At 40.9% G+C, this 17,162-nt stretch overlaps 1 protein-coding gene across 3 annotated transcripts in view; it reads right to left on the bottom strand.

Annotated features, from left to right (window-relative positions):
• The window catches only part of skap2 (src kinase associated phosphoprotein 2), an 86,004-nt gene extending 73,660 nt beyond the window's left edge, over nt 1-12,344 (bottom strand). For all 3 annotated transcript variants that reach the window (XM_061953700.1, XM_061953692.1, XM_061953708.1), the window contains exons 1-3: nt 12,181-12,344; nt 11,794-11,899; nt 3,142-3,167 (exon numbers count right to left, since the gene is read on the bottom strand). In XM_061953700.1, the coding sequence (XP_061809684.1) occupies nt 3,142-3,167; nt 11,794-11,899; nt 12,181-12,220 (172 nt within the window). In that variant the 5' untranslated portion in view covers nt 12,221-12,344. The remainder of the gene's footprint in view (nt 1-3,141; nt 3,168-11,793; nt 11,900-12,180) is intronic.
• Between the last annotated feature and the right edge of the window lie 4,818 nt (nt 12,345-17,162).

Raw genomic sequence — 17,162 nt, 5'->3', positions numbered from 1 at the left:
CGCACAAGAAATAAAAAAAATAATCAACATAAAAAACACAAGATACACTTACAATTAGTGCACCAACCCAAAAAACCTCCCCTCCACTCATTCACACTCATTCGCACAAAAGGGTTGTTTCTTTCTGTTATTAATATTTCTGGTTCCTACATTATATATCAATATAGATCAATACAGTCTGCAGGGATACAGTCCGTAAGCACACATGATTGTATTTCTTTATGACAAAAAAAAAAAAAAAAAATTGTCCATGGGACAAATTTTCAAGCGTTGACCAGTCCGCAGCTACAAAAAGGTTGGGGACTACTGAGATAGAGCATGGAAACTGGGACTTCACATGTAATTATGTGTGAAAATAGAATAAACCAAATTATTTTATTTGAGAAATCTATTTAATTTAGTGCAGGGAAACGTACTGAGTGTTTCTCACAAGACTGTGTGTTGCCTTGGAGCAAGGGGTTGGTGAACATAGTGACCTATTTGTTGAAATGTCATAATGTAAGTCAGAACCATTGAAAAGTAGAGGTGCTGAAAACATCTTTATTTAATCCTATTCAAAATCCTTTCAATATTTTATCGAGAATATATTTTTTTGAAAAGTTATCATTTATTTTGCACTTTTTCTAAGAATCAATTTTAGGATTAAAAACAACTATACGCAATATTATTATAATTTTTGAAACTGTAGCTTTTATTTATTAAATGGATTGTGACCCCCGCTACGGCAAAATAAAAGCCGCCAAACCTTGAAAATAAGTGTTTTTCTACGTGAAAACTAATTTTAAGTAATATATTCTATGAATATATTGAATGGATATACAGTCTATTATTTGCGCACTATTCACTAGTGATGCACTGAAAATTCTGCCGCCGAAAAACGGTTTTTATCACTGAAACCGGATGTTGTGATGACGTAAGAAATACACAAGAGATTGTCAGGAGCGGAGGCAGCATGTCTGCAATGTGGACGTACTTTAATAAATCCAAGATATACTTGCGGAAAGTTTTCTACAAAATGCGCAAAGTGCAAATTTTGGGAGGACAGTGGCGTTCTTTCAAGGAGAGAAAGTGCAGTCGGAGCAGCAGCGCAAAGCAAGTGTGATGCCACGCTCGCTGCAGCTTTTGCTGTTCGTCGCTGACATGGAGCAACAGAAGCAAAGAGTCTCAACATGAGTACAGTCTCCAATAACACCAAAAAAGTATGCTTGCTTAGTTGCTAGTCATTTTTAGTAAATAAAAAAGTCACTAAAATGATTGGAGAAGTCTCTAGAAACTTGAAAAATTCTCAACACAGTACATTGTACAATAAGCAAAAACAATTGAAAATAGAGCAAAACAATATAATATACAACACGATATATGCTATTACTGATAATTAATGGACACATTTTATTTGGTACATACTGTATATCGGCCGCTCACGTCTATAAGCTACAGGTATACTAATTGAAACATGAAATATTTACACAAAAAAGACAACTCAGCCAGGTCAGCTTGTTGCTTTGACTGAGTTAAGTTAAGTTAACTTATAGTTTCAATTACCAGTATATTATACTTCAAAACATGAGTTGACATTAAGTCTGATTTAAGATGAACTTGAAAATATTAGTTGAGATAACTTTAAAATATGTTGGTTCAATATATGTTGTCAAGTTCATACAACTGATAGTCAAGTTAGTTCTACATGGTAAATGGTCTATATTTATATAGCACGTCACTATACCTGAGTATGTGTATATGTTCAATACATACCTAATAACATTCACCGGTTCACCAATTCACACATACAAAGCGCTAACCACAAGCTATCAGGAGCAGGTAACCTCGACATTAGCTTGACCAGGCTAACCCCCGTTTACAGCCTGCCATTCTATAAACCGGCCACTTTACCCACTGAGCCGTGCTGCCCATAAAAAGACAAACAATGCTATGTTGTTCACCAGAAAAGATTACTTAAGAGACCTAAATAAGATGTTGGTTGAACTTATTTTATCAGATTTTCAAGGTTCAACACTGCGCATGATATCACATTGCTGGCGCATGCGTGTTGAATGAAAGGCCCACCTTGACTTGCTTTTTGAAGTTAACTGAACTTATTATTATGGGTATTTAATGAGTTATTTTTTTCTGTCAACTTGACAACAATAGTCCTGACTAAAAGCCAAAATCAATTTTAACAGTGTTGTGTTCATTCACTAATTTAACAAAAGATAGTGCCTGTAACACGGCATATGGTAGCCTACCAAACAGGTTATTGAGCCCGGTCTTCGTCCTTCTCCTTCTGAAATTCTATTTTATCTTCTTCGCCACGCAGCAGTTTGACCTTTTAGGAAACGTTAGTAGTGGTGGTTTTCTGTTTTGTGCGGTGGCTGTTTACTTTTTCAAAGGCCGGATTGATCGTCTTCGGCTTTGGAGCGTTGTGTGCTTTTTGTCATTTCCTTTCCATAACAGGTGAGCACATAATGTGCAAAATGGTTGACTGAATGATTGTGTGAGTGTGTTTGATTTAATGTGACCAATGTCATTGGACCACAGTAAACCCGTATGGCAATTTAATCGGTGTGATGTAACAAGGTTAAATTCATTGGCGGCATGTGAAGCTTGAAAACCTGGACAAATCCATAAATTAGCACTGTATCAAGCGTCAAAATATGGGGAAAAGTAAAGTCCAGAAATTATGGTACAAACTAGACAAAATGGCAACACTAATGATCCCTCCTGCTCTGTCTTCCTATTCTCTGACAGACCAGGTGTGTTATGATGCATTCATGAGCAAGAACAAATAGTGGCAAATCGTATCAAATTTTTTGTAGCAGGCAGCCTCAAATCAATGAATGTATCGAAATGGCTGCGCAGGAATGAGCTTTTTTAAAAGGTGCTACTGCAAAAACGCGACAAGAGTACTGAGGTGTTTTTAGGAATCTGCCACAAACTCTGCAATGTCAGGCCGGATTTGGCCAAATGAATAGCCTTGGTGTAGTCATGAATACGATAGCACAAGAGAAGCTAAATTTGCACATACTTGCTTGTTATTGCGGGACATCTCACCGAGGGTTTGCACAAATTGAATTGAAAGAGTAAACATCATTTCCCCATGTTTACAACATCAATGTTGATATATTAAAAATAAAAAAAACTCACCTTTATCCTTGAAATCATGTGGAAAGCTGTTATGGAAACAATACATGCACATTAGTATCAGACAGATAGATGACTAAGGTAGATCAGGTAATTGCAAACATTTGACACTAGTTAGAAGTTGTATCAAACTATGTACACATTTGAAAAATACCTAAAGGTTACAATACAGATGGTAATAAAATATAAATGACATGGTTATTTTATTGTTGAGCAAAAGTGGATGATGTTAACTACAAGCTCCTTTTCCAGGAACTTATTTTCACCAGTACATCTTGGTAACCTGGGTGCTTAGCTTTTTCACTGCACCTCAAAGTTTATGGTCATTTATTCAAATCAGACTGATGATGTTACCTTGATGTATGAAGGTTAATTTGTGTCTTACTTACAAAAGCTTTTTTTTTTTTTACACTGAATTTACAGTTATGTTCATAATAATAGCAGTGTGTTTAAAAAGGTGAGTAAACCTCAAAATTCTTCAAATAAATTGTATTTTAATGAACACAAATGCATTGGGGATAGAGCACATTCAATTTCAAAGTCAAAAAATTGGAAAAAAGTAATTTAATTTGACAATATTTTACAGAAAGTCAAGAAATATAAAACAAAAATAGCAGTGTTGACATATTTCTTTACAAAACTCAAATGTACTGTATAAACTAAGAAAGGCTTGCAGATTCAACTTTCCTTAGAATTATTAACTATAATTTAGTTGCATAACCACGATCTCTGATAACTGCTTCACATCTGTGGCACATGGAGTCGACCAACTTCTGGCACCGGTCAACAGGTATTGCAGCCCAGGACAATTGTACTACATTCCACAATTCCTCTGCATTTTTTGGTTTTGCCTCATGAACAGCATTTTTTATGAGTTTTCAATGGGATTAAGGTTCGGGGATTGTGCTGGCCTCTCCATAACTTGAATTCTGTTTGTCTGGAACCATGATTTTGCTCGCTTGCTGGTGTGTTTGGGGTCATTGTCTTGTTGAAACACTAATTTCAAGGGCATTTCCTCTTCAGCATATTGCAACATGACTTCTTCCAGTATTGTATGATGTATTCAAACTGATCCATGATCCCTGGTACACGACGAATACTATCGTACGAGAAACATCCCCATATCATGATGCTTGCACCACCATGCTTCACCGTCTTCACTGTGTACTATGGCTTGAATTCAGTGTTTACAGGAAGTCTGACAAACTGTCTGTGGCCCTTAGACCCAAAAATAATAATCTTACTCTCATCAGTCCCCAAATATTACGCCATTTCTTTGTAGGCCAGTCAATGTGTTCTTTGGCAAATTGTAACCGCTTCAGCACACGTCTTTTTTTTAACAATGGGACTTTGCGGGGGCTTCTTGCTGGTACATTGGCTTCACGTAGACGTGGTCTGATTGTTACAGTACTCACAGGCCATCTTAGATCTTCTTTGATCCTCCTGGAACTGATCATTGGCTGAGCCGTTGCCATTTTGGTTATTCTCCCATCCATTCCAATAGTCGTTTTTCTTTTTCTTCCTCGCCTTTTTGGTTTTGGCTGCCATTTTAAAGCGTTTGATATTATTTTAGCTGAACAGCCTTTCATTTTCTGCACTTCTTTATAGGTTTTCCCCTCTTTTATTAAATGTTTAATCAAAGAACGCTCTTCTTCTGAACTGTGTCTTCAACGACTCATTTTACTCTGTTTTTCCAAGGACAAATACAGCATATGCAGCGTCAGTTGCCTTGAGCCTTAAATATGGGCCACTTGTTTAACACCTTTTTTTCCACATAATCAATGACCTCATTAATTGAACTATGCACTGCTATTTTTTTTAACACGCCCCTTTCAGTAAATGATTCAGTTTCACAGAATCAGCAGCATGCACGTCATGCCTGTTGGGTCTGTTGGTTTTCTAAACCTTTACTAAACATTCTAGAAACATACTTGCAGTGTAGAAGTTGAAATTCTAACAAAAACAGTGATTTATCTTGCTAGTGATATGGGACTGCTATTATTTTGAACACAACTGTATGTAACTGAATTTTTTGTGTTTTAATTATGTTAACTGAATTTTTTTTTACATATAATTATGCTGACAATTTCATTGAAAGAAAATTTGCTAGCAAAATGCATGTGTTTAAAAATTCAGTGTATAAAAAATTATGTGTTTTAAAATTCAGTGGAAAAAATTCAAGACTCACTTCCGGTATTTTTTGTTGAAAGGACTAGTTGGTACAATCCCTGGGGACTCTGCATGGCAGAGGCATCCTCCTCCCTGAGCCAGGCTTGCACCTGACCGCATACCTAAGTGAGGCTAGGTCACACTGCTGGGAGGCTTTTCCACCATTGGGACACATCTTCAGTTGTGTGCCCCAGCGTCACGGGTTGTTTCGGCCCGGCTTACCACAAGACACCCTCTGCCGAGGAAGGGCCCACCCCAGGGTGATCAAATCCCTGGGTGTGTGCGTCCCATTAGGTGTTAGCCTTAGCAGCCCAGCTGGTGTCACTCCTCCTCAACCACAGCCAATGGCTCGTCCTCTCTGCTGTGTTGGCCAGCTCTTTAATGGCCTGTCTGTGAGCCTGCCCCCTGACTCCAACCTCCTTAAGGAGCTTTGCTGTTGTGCTAGCTACAAAGCCCCTACACCCCACCTCCACTGGGCGCACCCTTACCCTCCAGCCTCTGTCCTCTGCCTCAGCTGCAAGGTTGGAATACCGCAGCTTCTTGCGTTCATACGCTTCTTCGATGGCATCCTCCCACGGAACTGTCAGTTCAATGATATACACAAGCTGGCAGGTTTCAGACCATAGGACGAGATCTGGACGCAGGGTGGTCGTTGCGATCTCCGGGAGGAAAATGAGCCTCTGATCTAAGTCGACTCGCATCTGCCAGTCCCTGGCTGCATTCAATGGGCTTAGATCAGGATTTGAAGGTCTCGTCTTTAGCTTTTCCCCCTCCCGAACAAACGCTGGTCGGTGTCGGCACACATCCTGGTTGTTGATGGGTTGGGCGTTGATGGATATCCTCCTGCACTCAAGTTTGTCAGCTAGACATCTGAGGACCTGGTTATGTCTCTACGTATATCTGCCTTGAGTGAGGCTGGTTCTACAGCCAACCATTATGTGCTTGAGTGTTGCTGGGGTTGTACACAGGGGACAGGATGGGTCCTTTCCAAACCATTGTTGCAGGTTTATGGGAGATGGTAGCGCATCATATGTTGCTCGAACGATGAAACTCAGCATGTTGGATTCCATGCCCCAAAGTTCGCTCCTCGTGAGTTTCTTCTTTTGAACACCCTCCCACCTTGTCCAGCGGCCCTGTTTGGCTTGTGTTGCGGCATTGGAACGTCTGGCTGTTTCCTCCTGACGACGCACTTCCTCTACAACCATAGTTTGACGTTCGGTTGCAGATGTCTTTTGCCAGAGAGGAGTTACGGTTCCAAGGCCAAAGCCTCCTCTGCCTTGTTAGATGTGGCCCACTACGTCATGATGGAGCAAAGCTGATTTGGCCTGTAGGACAGCGGTGACTGGGGTCCACTTCCGCCCTGTTACGAGGCAAGGAGCTGCGGCTCTCACTACAGGGTCCCGGGAGTCAGTGAGGGACATCTCCAGCCTCACCTTGGCACATTTGAACTCTTCGACGAGGCTAGAGATTGGCAGCGACAGGGCTCCGTCGCTGTAGAGTCCAACGCTGCTGAAGCACTTTGGAAGTCCGAGCCATTTCTTTACGTGCGAGTTCACTAGCCTTTCCAAACGAGTAGCATGGCATATTGCGACCTCATGCATAGTTAACGGCCACCGGAGTCTGGGTAGCAACCCAAACTGGAGGCACCAGAGCTTCAGTTTCCCTGGTAGTGCAGTGCTATTAATCTGCCTGAGGCCGTTAGCTGTGTCCTGCCGCAGTTGTTCAAGTTGCTGGGTGTCTCTGAGATCCGCATTATACCATCTTCCGAGGCTCTTGATGGGCTTCTCTAGGAGTGTTGGAATTGGTTCCTTGCTGATGTGGAACCGCTCACCTGTTAGTTGGCCTTTTATGATGGAGATGCTGCGTGACTTGCTTGGCTTGAAGTCCATCTGTGCCCATTGAATGTTTTCCTGGAGTTTCTGCATGGTTTTGTTGTTGTAATGACAGTCATGTCATCCATAAAGGCTCTAATTGGCGGAAGACGTAGGCCACTCTTGGTCCTCTCACCTCCCACTACCCACTGGGATGCCCGTATGACCAGCTCCATTGCCATGACGAATGCCAGAGGGGAAACTGTGCAGCCCGCCATGATGCCAATTTCCAGATGCTGCCAGGAGGTGGTGTTGCCCTCAACTGTGACGCAAAACTGGAGATCCTGAAAGTAACTCTTGACCAGTTCAGTGACTTGGTTAGGTACACCAAAGAAATTTAAGGCCGTCTACAAGATCTTATGAGGGACTGACCCAAAGGCGTTGGCAAGGTCTAAGAACACCACATGTAGGTCTCTCCGTTCTTTTTTTGCGGTTTGTATCTGGTGCCATATCATATTGGCGTGTTCCAAGCATCCTGAAAAAAAGCTTTCTGCACCGATGTATCAATAAAGCTGTTTCTTTGCAGGAACGTAAAGAGCCTCTGGGCAGGGACACTGAAGAAAATCTTCCGCTCTACATTCAGCAAGCTGATCTGGCGAAACTGGCCTATGGATGACGAGTCCTTCTCTTTGGGGATCAGGATTCCTCCTGCTCTTCGCCAAGCTTTCGGTATCACTCCCTTCTGCCATGCTACCTTCATCAGCTTCCAAAGGTATCTTAAGACTCTGGGGGTGTTCTTATATAGCCTATACAGGATACCATTGGGCCCAGGTGATGATGCTTATCCTGCCTGCTTCACGGTCTTCTCCACCTTGCTCCATGTGGGAGATCTTATGTCCATTTGGTGTTCAGGTGCATGAATTGGTGGCATGTCGGGCGGGACAGTTACTGGCTCATGCCTCTGGCCGTCGGTGTAGGTCTTCCTCAGGTGCTCCTCCAGGTCTTTTATGGGCACTTTGAGGCTCCCACTCTTCTCTTACTCAAAAAGACCTTTCACAAAACTGTAGGGATTGCTATAGAAGAGCAGGAGGAATCCTGAGTTCTTTCCTCTTGCGTTGTCGTCTGAGGTGCTCTGCTCTTCGCAGCTTTGTCAGCCGTTGCTTTATTTTAGCCTGCAGAACTTCAATTCCCCCTCTTTCTATTTCTGTTGCCTTTCTCCACTGCTTCCTCAATCGTCTTCTTTCTTTCACCAAGCTGTCAATTTCACGCTGCCTTCTGGACTTCGGTTGGTTCGGGGAGAGAGGGCCTTTTTGCTGCCTTTGTGCCTTGCTCTTTACCCCAAATCTTTCGGCACCATAGCTGTAGATGGTGGCTCCCATGTTGTCCAGTTTTCTTTCAACAGGATCCTTCTGTTGTTCTAGAAGGAGGACCAGGTCTGAGTCAACGGTCTCCCACTCTCTCTTCTGGTTGGACTTGGGCCACAGGATTTGGGCATTCCTTCCTTTCATCTTTCTTCCTCTCCGTTGCAGGCAGAGGCTGGCTGGGCTCAATGTTGGAGACTGCACCTGGCTGCTGCAGGACTGGTGCTGGCTGGCTGGGCTCCGGTCTGGAAGCTGCTGCTGGCTGTGGCTGGTTAAGCTCCAGGCTGGAAAATGCTAGAGGGTCTATGCGACGTTGAGCTTCTTTCGAGGTACCGATACCCTGAGGACTGTGGGGGTTCTCCTGCCTCCGGGCTTCACTCGACTGATTTGGCCTACTTCTTAAGAAGTACTGGTCAATGCGAGACACTTCGCTGAGCTCGCTGAGGCATTTCCTCTTGCCTTGATGGATTTTAAGGTCCTTCGCTGTTATTTTAAATTAAGACTGAAGCAATCGATTCTGTCTCAGAACCAGCTAATGAGGTGTCAAGTTGGAAGTCACGTGAAACGAATCTTGCAAAACAGCATAAAAAAGGCAGTTAACTGGGCTACCTGGGCATAATACAACATCATTAACATTTCAATGCAGCCCGCTGGATATTTTCAAACTATCGAAATTATTCCAATGGTTAGAATCTGCACTTTTGAGTGACATACAGGTTACTACGGTGAACCAAGGAAACGCTGCTACATGCAGATGAGGCACGGGCAGAGTGGGCGGGCCTTGTTTACACAGCAACAAGCCTAAGACCTTGCAGACGCGAGTGTCAGAAGGAGGCAGATTTCTACAACAAAGTTATGCAGAACAGTGATATTATATCGAATAAGAGGATGTTTTCTTCTTTTTTCCTTTCTTTTTCGCTTTGTTTGTTGCATCTTTGTTGCTCTTGCTCAATTATAAAACATGTCAATCAAGGAGGTGGTCTGGGAAGTAGAGGTGCAACGTTCATATATTCTCTATATTCAGAGTTTTATTGTTCATAGTTAATATTGTAAATCCCACATTCTGTAATTGTATGTACAATTTAAATGTCTTATTCAGTAAAAAAAAATAAACTAATGGACCATCTCAAAAACAGAATGAACTTTAGTTTTTGTACTGAATTATGACAGTCAGAATGTACATCAAAATATAGAACAATAAAACACTGAATATTGAGAATTTATGAACGTTGCTCTTCTACTGCAGACCACCTCCTTGATAGACATCGTTTATAAATCAAGCAAGAACAACAAAGATGCAAGAAACACGGCGAAACATAAACGCAAAGGGTAAAAAAACATCCACATTTTCGATAGAATATCACTGTTTCTGCAGAACTTTGTTGTAGAAATCTGCCTCTATCTGACACTCGCTGCTCTGTAACAAGCCCCGCCCACTCTTCCTCACTCTGTTCATGCCCCGTCTGCATTAAGCAGAACTTCGTATGTCACTCAAAAGTTCAGATTCTAACCGTTGAAATAATTTCTATAGTTTGAAAATATCCAGCGGGCTGCATTGAAATGTTTATTCTGCCCAGGAAGCCCAGTTAACTGGCTTTTTTATGCTGTTTTGAAAGATGATGTCACGTGACTTGAAACTCGACACCTCATTGGCTGGTTCTGAGACAGGATCGATTGCTTCAGCCTTAATATGGATTTTTGAAGCAGCAAATTTTTTTCACACTAAATTTTGAAACACTGAGATGGCGACTTGTCCAGGGTGTACCCCGCCTTCCGCCTGAATGCAGCTGAGATAGGCTCCAGCACCCCCCGCGACCCCGAAAGGGACAAGCGGTAGACAATGGATGGATGGATGGATGAATTTTAAAACACTGAGTTTTTAAACACATGCATTTTTCTAACAATTTTTATTCAAGAAAATAATCCGCATAATTTGATTAAAAAAAAATCAGTTCACAAAATTCAGTTACATAAATTCATAAAGACTCATTCTCAAAGAGTGGAAAACCCCATCTGCACCAAACTTCAGGAACTGGTTAAATGAACTTGTGAACGTAATGACTCTTGAAAAAATAAGATTCATAAACTCTACAAATATGAATAAATGGGAACTAAAATGGAAGCCTTTACTGACATATATTGAATCATAACTTAAATCAAAAAAAAATTTATTTTTAATTTTTTTTCAGGAAAGGGACGGGAAGAAAGGAAGGAAGGAGGGAAAAGAGGGAGAAGGAAAAAATATATACATATATTTTTGGTAGTTTTATTCCTTTTTTATTATTCTTATTATTTTGTGTATTGTTCCCACACTGCCATTGCTTTTTTGTGTCACTTTTGATATGGTTTTGTCATAGTGTACTTGCTTTTTTTTTGTGACTTGTAATTTTTTTTTATGAATATGATCAAGCCACAAAAATGTGACTTTCTTCTTCTTTTTTAAGTGTGAACGGTGGAGAGGTCCCCGGGAGGTGATCAAGTGATCACTTCCTGAGGATTTTTGATGCCGAGGAATATATCTTGCTATGGTCTTGATCGTCTGCTGATCCTGAGCCAGTGTAGGATGGATGGATATATACAATATCAATCAATCAATCAATGTTTATTTATATAGCCCTAAATCACAAGTGTCTCAAAGGGCTGCACAAGCCACAACGACATCCTCGGTACAAAGCCTACATAAGGGCAAGGAAAAACTCACCCCAGTGGGACGTCGATGCGAATGACTATGAGAAACCATACTGTATCTGGGTACTTTTACTAATAATGTCTATACTGTAAACCTTCAGTTGTTAAAGCCCAAGTGCACCTCTCTCCTCAAGCGTGCTTGTGAATGTGGATGAGTGCATGTATGAAGGATTTGAGTGGGCAAAGTATGATTGTCAAATGTGATTTTAACTGAAAATTTCAATAAATGATATTTTCCAAAAAAAAAATAATAATAATAATTCACAAAATTCTAACGCAAAAAAATTGGTTACATAAATTCAGTGTCCAAAAAAAACATTCGTAATAAAACACAAATTAACCTTCATATTAATGTCAACTTTCAATCAAGACAAGATAATAATGACTACAGTATATAACTCCGCCAAAATGCTTAAAATAATCAACTGTCCCATTGTCATAGCTTCTTGTTTTTCCAAATGATTATAATGAAGCATACAGAAATGAAGTAAACCGTTTTTCCAGCCAATCACAAGTTTAAACATGATAGATAGATAGATAGATAGATAGATAGATAGATAGATAGATAGATAGATAGATAGATAGATAGATAGATAGATAGATAGATAGATAGATAGATAGCATACCCCAGTTTAACCTCTTTTATACGTTTAATGAAGGCTTCTCTCTTTTCTTTTGCCTTCTTGCTCAGGTTTTCACCTTTCAGGCCATCACAGAGGAAAACCTCCAGGTCTGAAAATGAAAATACAAATCAGATATTCACATAATTTGTTGTGGCCCAAGCAACTATCATTTATCAGCGTATAAGTGGTTGGTTTAACACAGGAAATATAAAGAATGACTTGACAATAAACACAGGTGTGTGTCAGAGTGCCCTTGCAATAACTTGAGTCGTTCTTTCCCTTCTTCCTCTTTTTTTTTAAAATATGTTCCTTAAAGTTTATATGTGAGCCTCGGGCCACGTTTGACAACACCTATCAAATGTTAACAAGCGCTTTGAAATAGTGTTTTACCTGAAAGGAGAGTAGATAATTCGTCGGGAAATGTTCGCATTGTTGTGTGTCGCTAAAGCAAGCACAGTCCAGAGTGGAGACCAGTCACGTGATGCGGAAGTACCGGCAGGCACGCGCGCACACAGACGCGGAAGTTAATCCGCTGATTATTTACTAGCGGACACGTACACGCGTGCACACACGCACGCACACGCACACACACACACACACACAAACACACGCTCACGTTCTACTGGTACTTGAGCGCTGACGATTATGTGTGCAGCAACCTTTGTGTGCATGTTTATGATATATGAGACAGCTGCTGACTGCTTGATGCTTTAATGGAGCTTGGTGCTCCTATAAAGTCATGCAGCACAATACCATCGTCATATTTTATATCAATTCTGGCTCAATGCATATGAAACATTGTAAATCAATGTATAATGATGCTGTATTATTATTACTGTTGGGAAAACTACTGAAAAAAAGTAATTACTGGTTACTTTCCCAAAAAGTAAGTTGATTAGAAACTTAATTACTACTTCATAAATGCTGTTAGATCATATGCCAGGAAGAAAAATTAAAAATAGGCATGTTTAGAGCAGAGGTCCTATATATATATATATATATATATATATATATATATATATATATATATATATATATATATATATATATATATATATATATATATATATATATATATATACCTTTATATATATATATATATATTTATATATATTTATATATATATATATACCTTTATGGACAGAATTTCTAGGTGCAGTCAGGGCGTTGAGGGTATCTGGTTTGGTGGCTGCAGGATTAGGTCTCTGCTTTTTGCAGATGATGTGGTCCTGATGGCTTCATCTGGCCAAGATCTTCAGCTCTCACTGGATCGGTTCGCAGCCGAGTGTGAAGCGACTGGAATGGGAATCAGCACCTCCAAATCCGAGTCCATGGTTCTCGCCCGGAAAAGGGTGGAGTGCCATCTCCGGGTTGGGGAGGAGATCTTGCCCCAAGTGGAGGAGTTCAAGTACCTCGGAGTCTTGTTCACGAGTGAGGGAAGAGTGGATCGTGAGATCGACAGGCGGATCGGTGCGGCGTCTTCATTAATGCGGACGCTGTATCGATCCGTTGTGGTGAAGAAGGAGCTGAGCCGGAAGGCAAAGCTCTCAATTTACCGGTCGATCTACGTTCCCATCCTCACCTATGGTCATTAGCTTTGGGTTATGACCGAAAGGACAAGATCAAGGGTACAAGCGGCCGAAATGAGTTTCCTCCGCCGGGTGGCGGGGCTCTCCCTCAGAGATAGGGTGAGAAGCTCTGTCATCCGGGGGAGCTCAAAGTAAAGCCGCTGCTCCTCCACATCGAGAGGAACCAGATGAGGTGGTTCGGGCATCTGGTCAGGATGCCACACGAACGCCTCCCTCTGGAGGTGTTTCGGGCACGTCCGACCGGTAGGAGGCCGCGGGGAAGACCCAGGACACGTTGGGAAGACTATGTCTCCCGGCTGGCCTGGGAACGCCTCGGGATCCCCCGGGAGGAGCTGGACGAAGTGGCTGGGGAGAGGGAAGTCTGGGCTTCCCTGCTTAGGCTGCTGCCCCCGCGACCCGACCTCGGATAAGCGGAAGAAGATGGATGGATGGATGGATATATATACACATACGGCAGCCCGGTGGCACAGGGGTTAGTGCATGTGCCTCACAATACGAAGGTCCTGAGTAGTCCTGAGTTCAATGCCGGGCTCGGGATCTTTCTGTGTGGAGTTTGCATGTTCTCCCCATGACTGCGTGGGTTCCCTCCAGGTACTCCGGCTTCCTCCCACCTCCAAAGACATGCACCTGGGGATAGGTTGATTGGCAACACTAAATTGGTCCTAGTGTGTGAATGTGAGTGTGAATGTTGTCTGTCTATCTGTGTTGGCCCTGTGATGAGGGGGCGACTTGTCCAGGGTGTACCCCGCCTTCCGCCCGAATGCAGCTGAGATAAGCTCCAGCACCCCTCGCGACCCCAAAAGGGACAAGCGGTAGAAAATGGATGGATATATACATACATACATACATACAGGACTGTCTCAGAAAATTTGAATATTGTGATAAAGTTTCTTTTATTATTTGAATATAGCTGATTATGGCATACAGCTTAAGAAAACTCAAAAATCGTATCTCAAAAAATTAGAATGTTTCCTCAGACCAAGTAAAAAAAGATTTATAACAGCAAAACAAAATCAAACATTTGAAAATGTCAATTAATACACTCAGTACTTGGTTGGGAATCCTTTTGCATGGATTACTGCATCAATGCGGCGTGGCATGGAGGCAATCAGCCTGTGGCATTGCTGAGGTGTTGTGGATGCCCAGGATGCTTCAATAGCGGCCTTTAGCTCATTTGCATTATTGGGTCTGGTGTCTTTCAGCTTCTTCTTCACAATACCCCACAAATTATCTATGGGGTTCAGGTCAGGGGAGTTGGCAGGCCAATCGAGGACAGTAATACCATGGTCAGTACACCAGTTACTGGAGGTTTTGGCACTGTGGGCAGGTGCCAGATCATGCTGGAAAATTAAATCATCATATCCATAGAGCTTTTCAACAGATGGAAGCATCTAGTGCTCTAAAATCTCTAGAAGCGTCTGACTTAGGCTATGGAAAAGAAGCACTGGACAGTTGCAGAGTGGTCCAGAGTCCTATTTTCAGATGAAAGCAGGTTTTGTATTTCATTTGGAAGTCAAGGCGCTAGAGTCTGGAGGAAGGCTGCAGGGGAGCAAAATCCAAGTTGCTTGAAATCCAGTGTGAAGTTCCCACAGTCAGCAATGGTTTGGGGAGCCATGTCAGCTGCTGATGTTGGTCCACTGTGTTTCATCAAGTCCAGAGTCAATGCAGCTGTGTACCAAGATATTTTAGAGCACTACATGCTTCCATCTGTTGAAAAGCTCTATGGAGATGATGATTTCTATGGACTGGACTCTCACTATTATGTTAGATCCACTATGGACTGGACTTTCACAATATTATGCTAGATCCACTTGACGTCCATTGCACCGGTCGCCCCGAGGATGTCGTTGTGGCTTGGGCAGCCCTTTGAGACACTTGTGATTTAGAGCTATATAAATAAACATTGATTGATTGATTGATACATATATATTCCTCGCGCACTAATTGACTGAAAGAGCGCGCACTTGCCGCGCGCTCGCCCGACACTGACATCATCGCGAGCGCGATAATGTCACGTTATTGATGTTATCGAAATGCATTTTTAGACAATATGATTTGCCTGAGTAGATAGGAGACACAGAGAGTAACAAGCGGTAAAAAATGGATTAGAAAGGACAGATTTTTAAAAAAAATAATAAAACTTATCTGGCAGGCCGTATCTGTAGTTTGGGGACCCCTGGTTTAGAGCCTTAACTTAACATAATGTAACCACCTGTTGTATTTTGTGTGATGTTTGCTTGTATGTGATTGATTGTCACACGCATAACTCGCCACCAGAGGGCGCTGTCTCTTATAAACGGAAGTTTTAGGGAATTTGGATCAGAGCTCCCCTACATAGTCTTCTCTTGAGTAAGACAACTGAACCTGAGATGAGAGGACTTTTTTGTATTTTTCATGTTATATACAGTAGCTATCTTGCTATCTTCCCTTTACACTTATTAAGGGTAACAATTGTTGTGATATTATGTAAAAGCTTAAAAGAAAAATATTGAGTAGCTGAATATTATCTATCTATCTATCTATCTATCTATCTATCTATCTATCTATCTATCTATCTATCTATCTATCTATCTATCTATCATCTATCTATCTATCTATCTATCTATCTATCTATCTATCATCTATCTATCTATCTATCTATCTATCTATCTATCTATCTATCTATCCATCTATCTATCTATCTATCTATCTATCTATCTATCTATCTATCTATCATCTATCTATCTATCTATATATATATATATATAGATCTATCTGTACATAGATAGATCTATCTGTACATATATAGATAGAATTGATGTTTATAGTGTCATGTCTTTTGATCATGTTTTGTTAGGCTATGTTCTGTTTGGTTTTTGGACTCTTTTTTAGTTTCTGTTTACGCTCCCTTGTTTTGTCACCATGACAACTCATTTGTTTCACCTGTCATTTGTTGGACTCACGCACCTGTCATTAATCATGAAGATACTATTTAAGCCTGTAGTTGCCAGGTAGTCAGGCAGGCGACATTACCTGATGATACCCCTGTTACTCTGCATTCATGCTCTGCTCTATTTGATATTCTGTTTTTGCTCGGTGCATGCCATAGTTCTTGTCACAGTAAGTGTTTATTTGTTTCATGCCCATAGTTTACGCCTTTGTGGTAGTTTTTTGTTCCTTAGCCAAGTTTGTTCTCCGCCTTGTGCGCGCTTTTTGTTTGTACTTTGTAAGTGTTAAGTCATGTATTTACATTCATCCAATGTCCAGTCTGGTTTGCTTGCACCACGGGAAAACATTCTTCGCAGCAAGCCGATGTTTTTTATAGCATATTCAATTGAAAACTGTAAATTGAAAAAAAAACTCTACCACTGTTTTTACTATAAAATGTTGCCGATTACGCTGCCTTTTTTTTTTACTGTAAAATCTATGGTTGTTACTGTAAATGGAAAAATGGTACCACAGTTATTTTACGGTAACAAACTTGCAGCTCAGTTGCCAGAATAAAAAATAAAAAAATCCAGTGGTACTGTTTTTCTATTTACAGTAATATGTTGAAAAAATACCTTAAATTTTACAGTAAGATTCTGGCAAAATACTGCCAGTATTTTACCATGAAATATCTGTGGTACTATTTTAAAATGGTAAATAAACAGTGGGATGTTTTCCATCTACTGTAATATGTTTAAAACATGTGTAGATTTAACATTAAAAAATGGTGACCAGAATTTTACTGTGAAATATACAGATTTTTTTTTATGGTGTACGTACAAATATATATTTAATAATAAAATGCATAGGTAAATT

Source organism: Nerophis lumbriciformis, linkage group LG04, assembly GCF_033978685.3.
Source record: "Nerophis lumbriciformis linkage group LG04, RoL_Nlum_v2.1, whole genome shotgun sequence".
Classification (NCBI taxonomy): domain Eukaryota; kingdom Metazoa; phylum Chordata; class Actinopteri; order Syngnathiformes; family Syngnathidae; genus Nerophis; species Nerophis lumbriciformis.
Note: the sequence above shows the minus strand (reverse complement) of the source record. Positions and strands in the feature narration are given on the sequence as shown.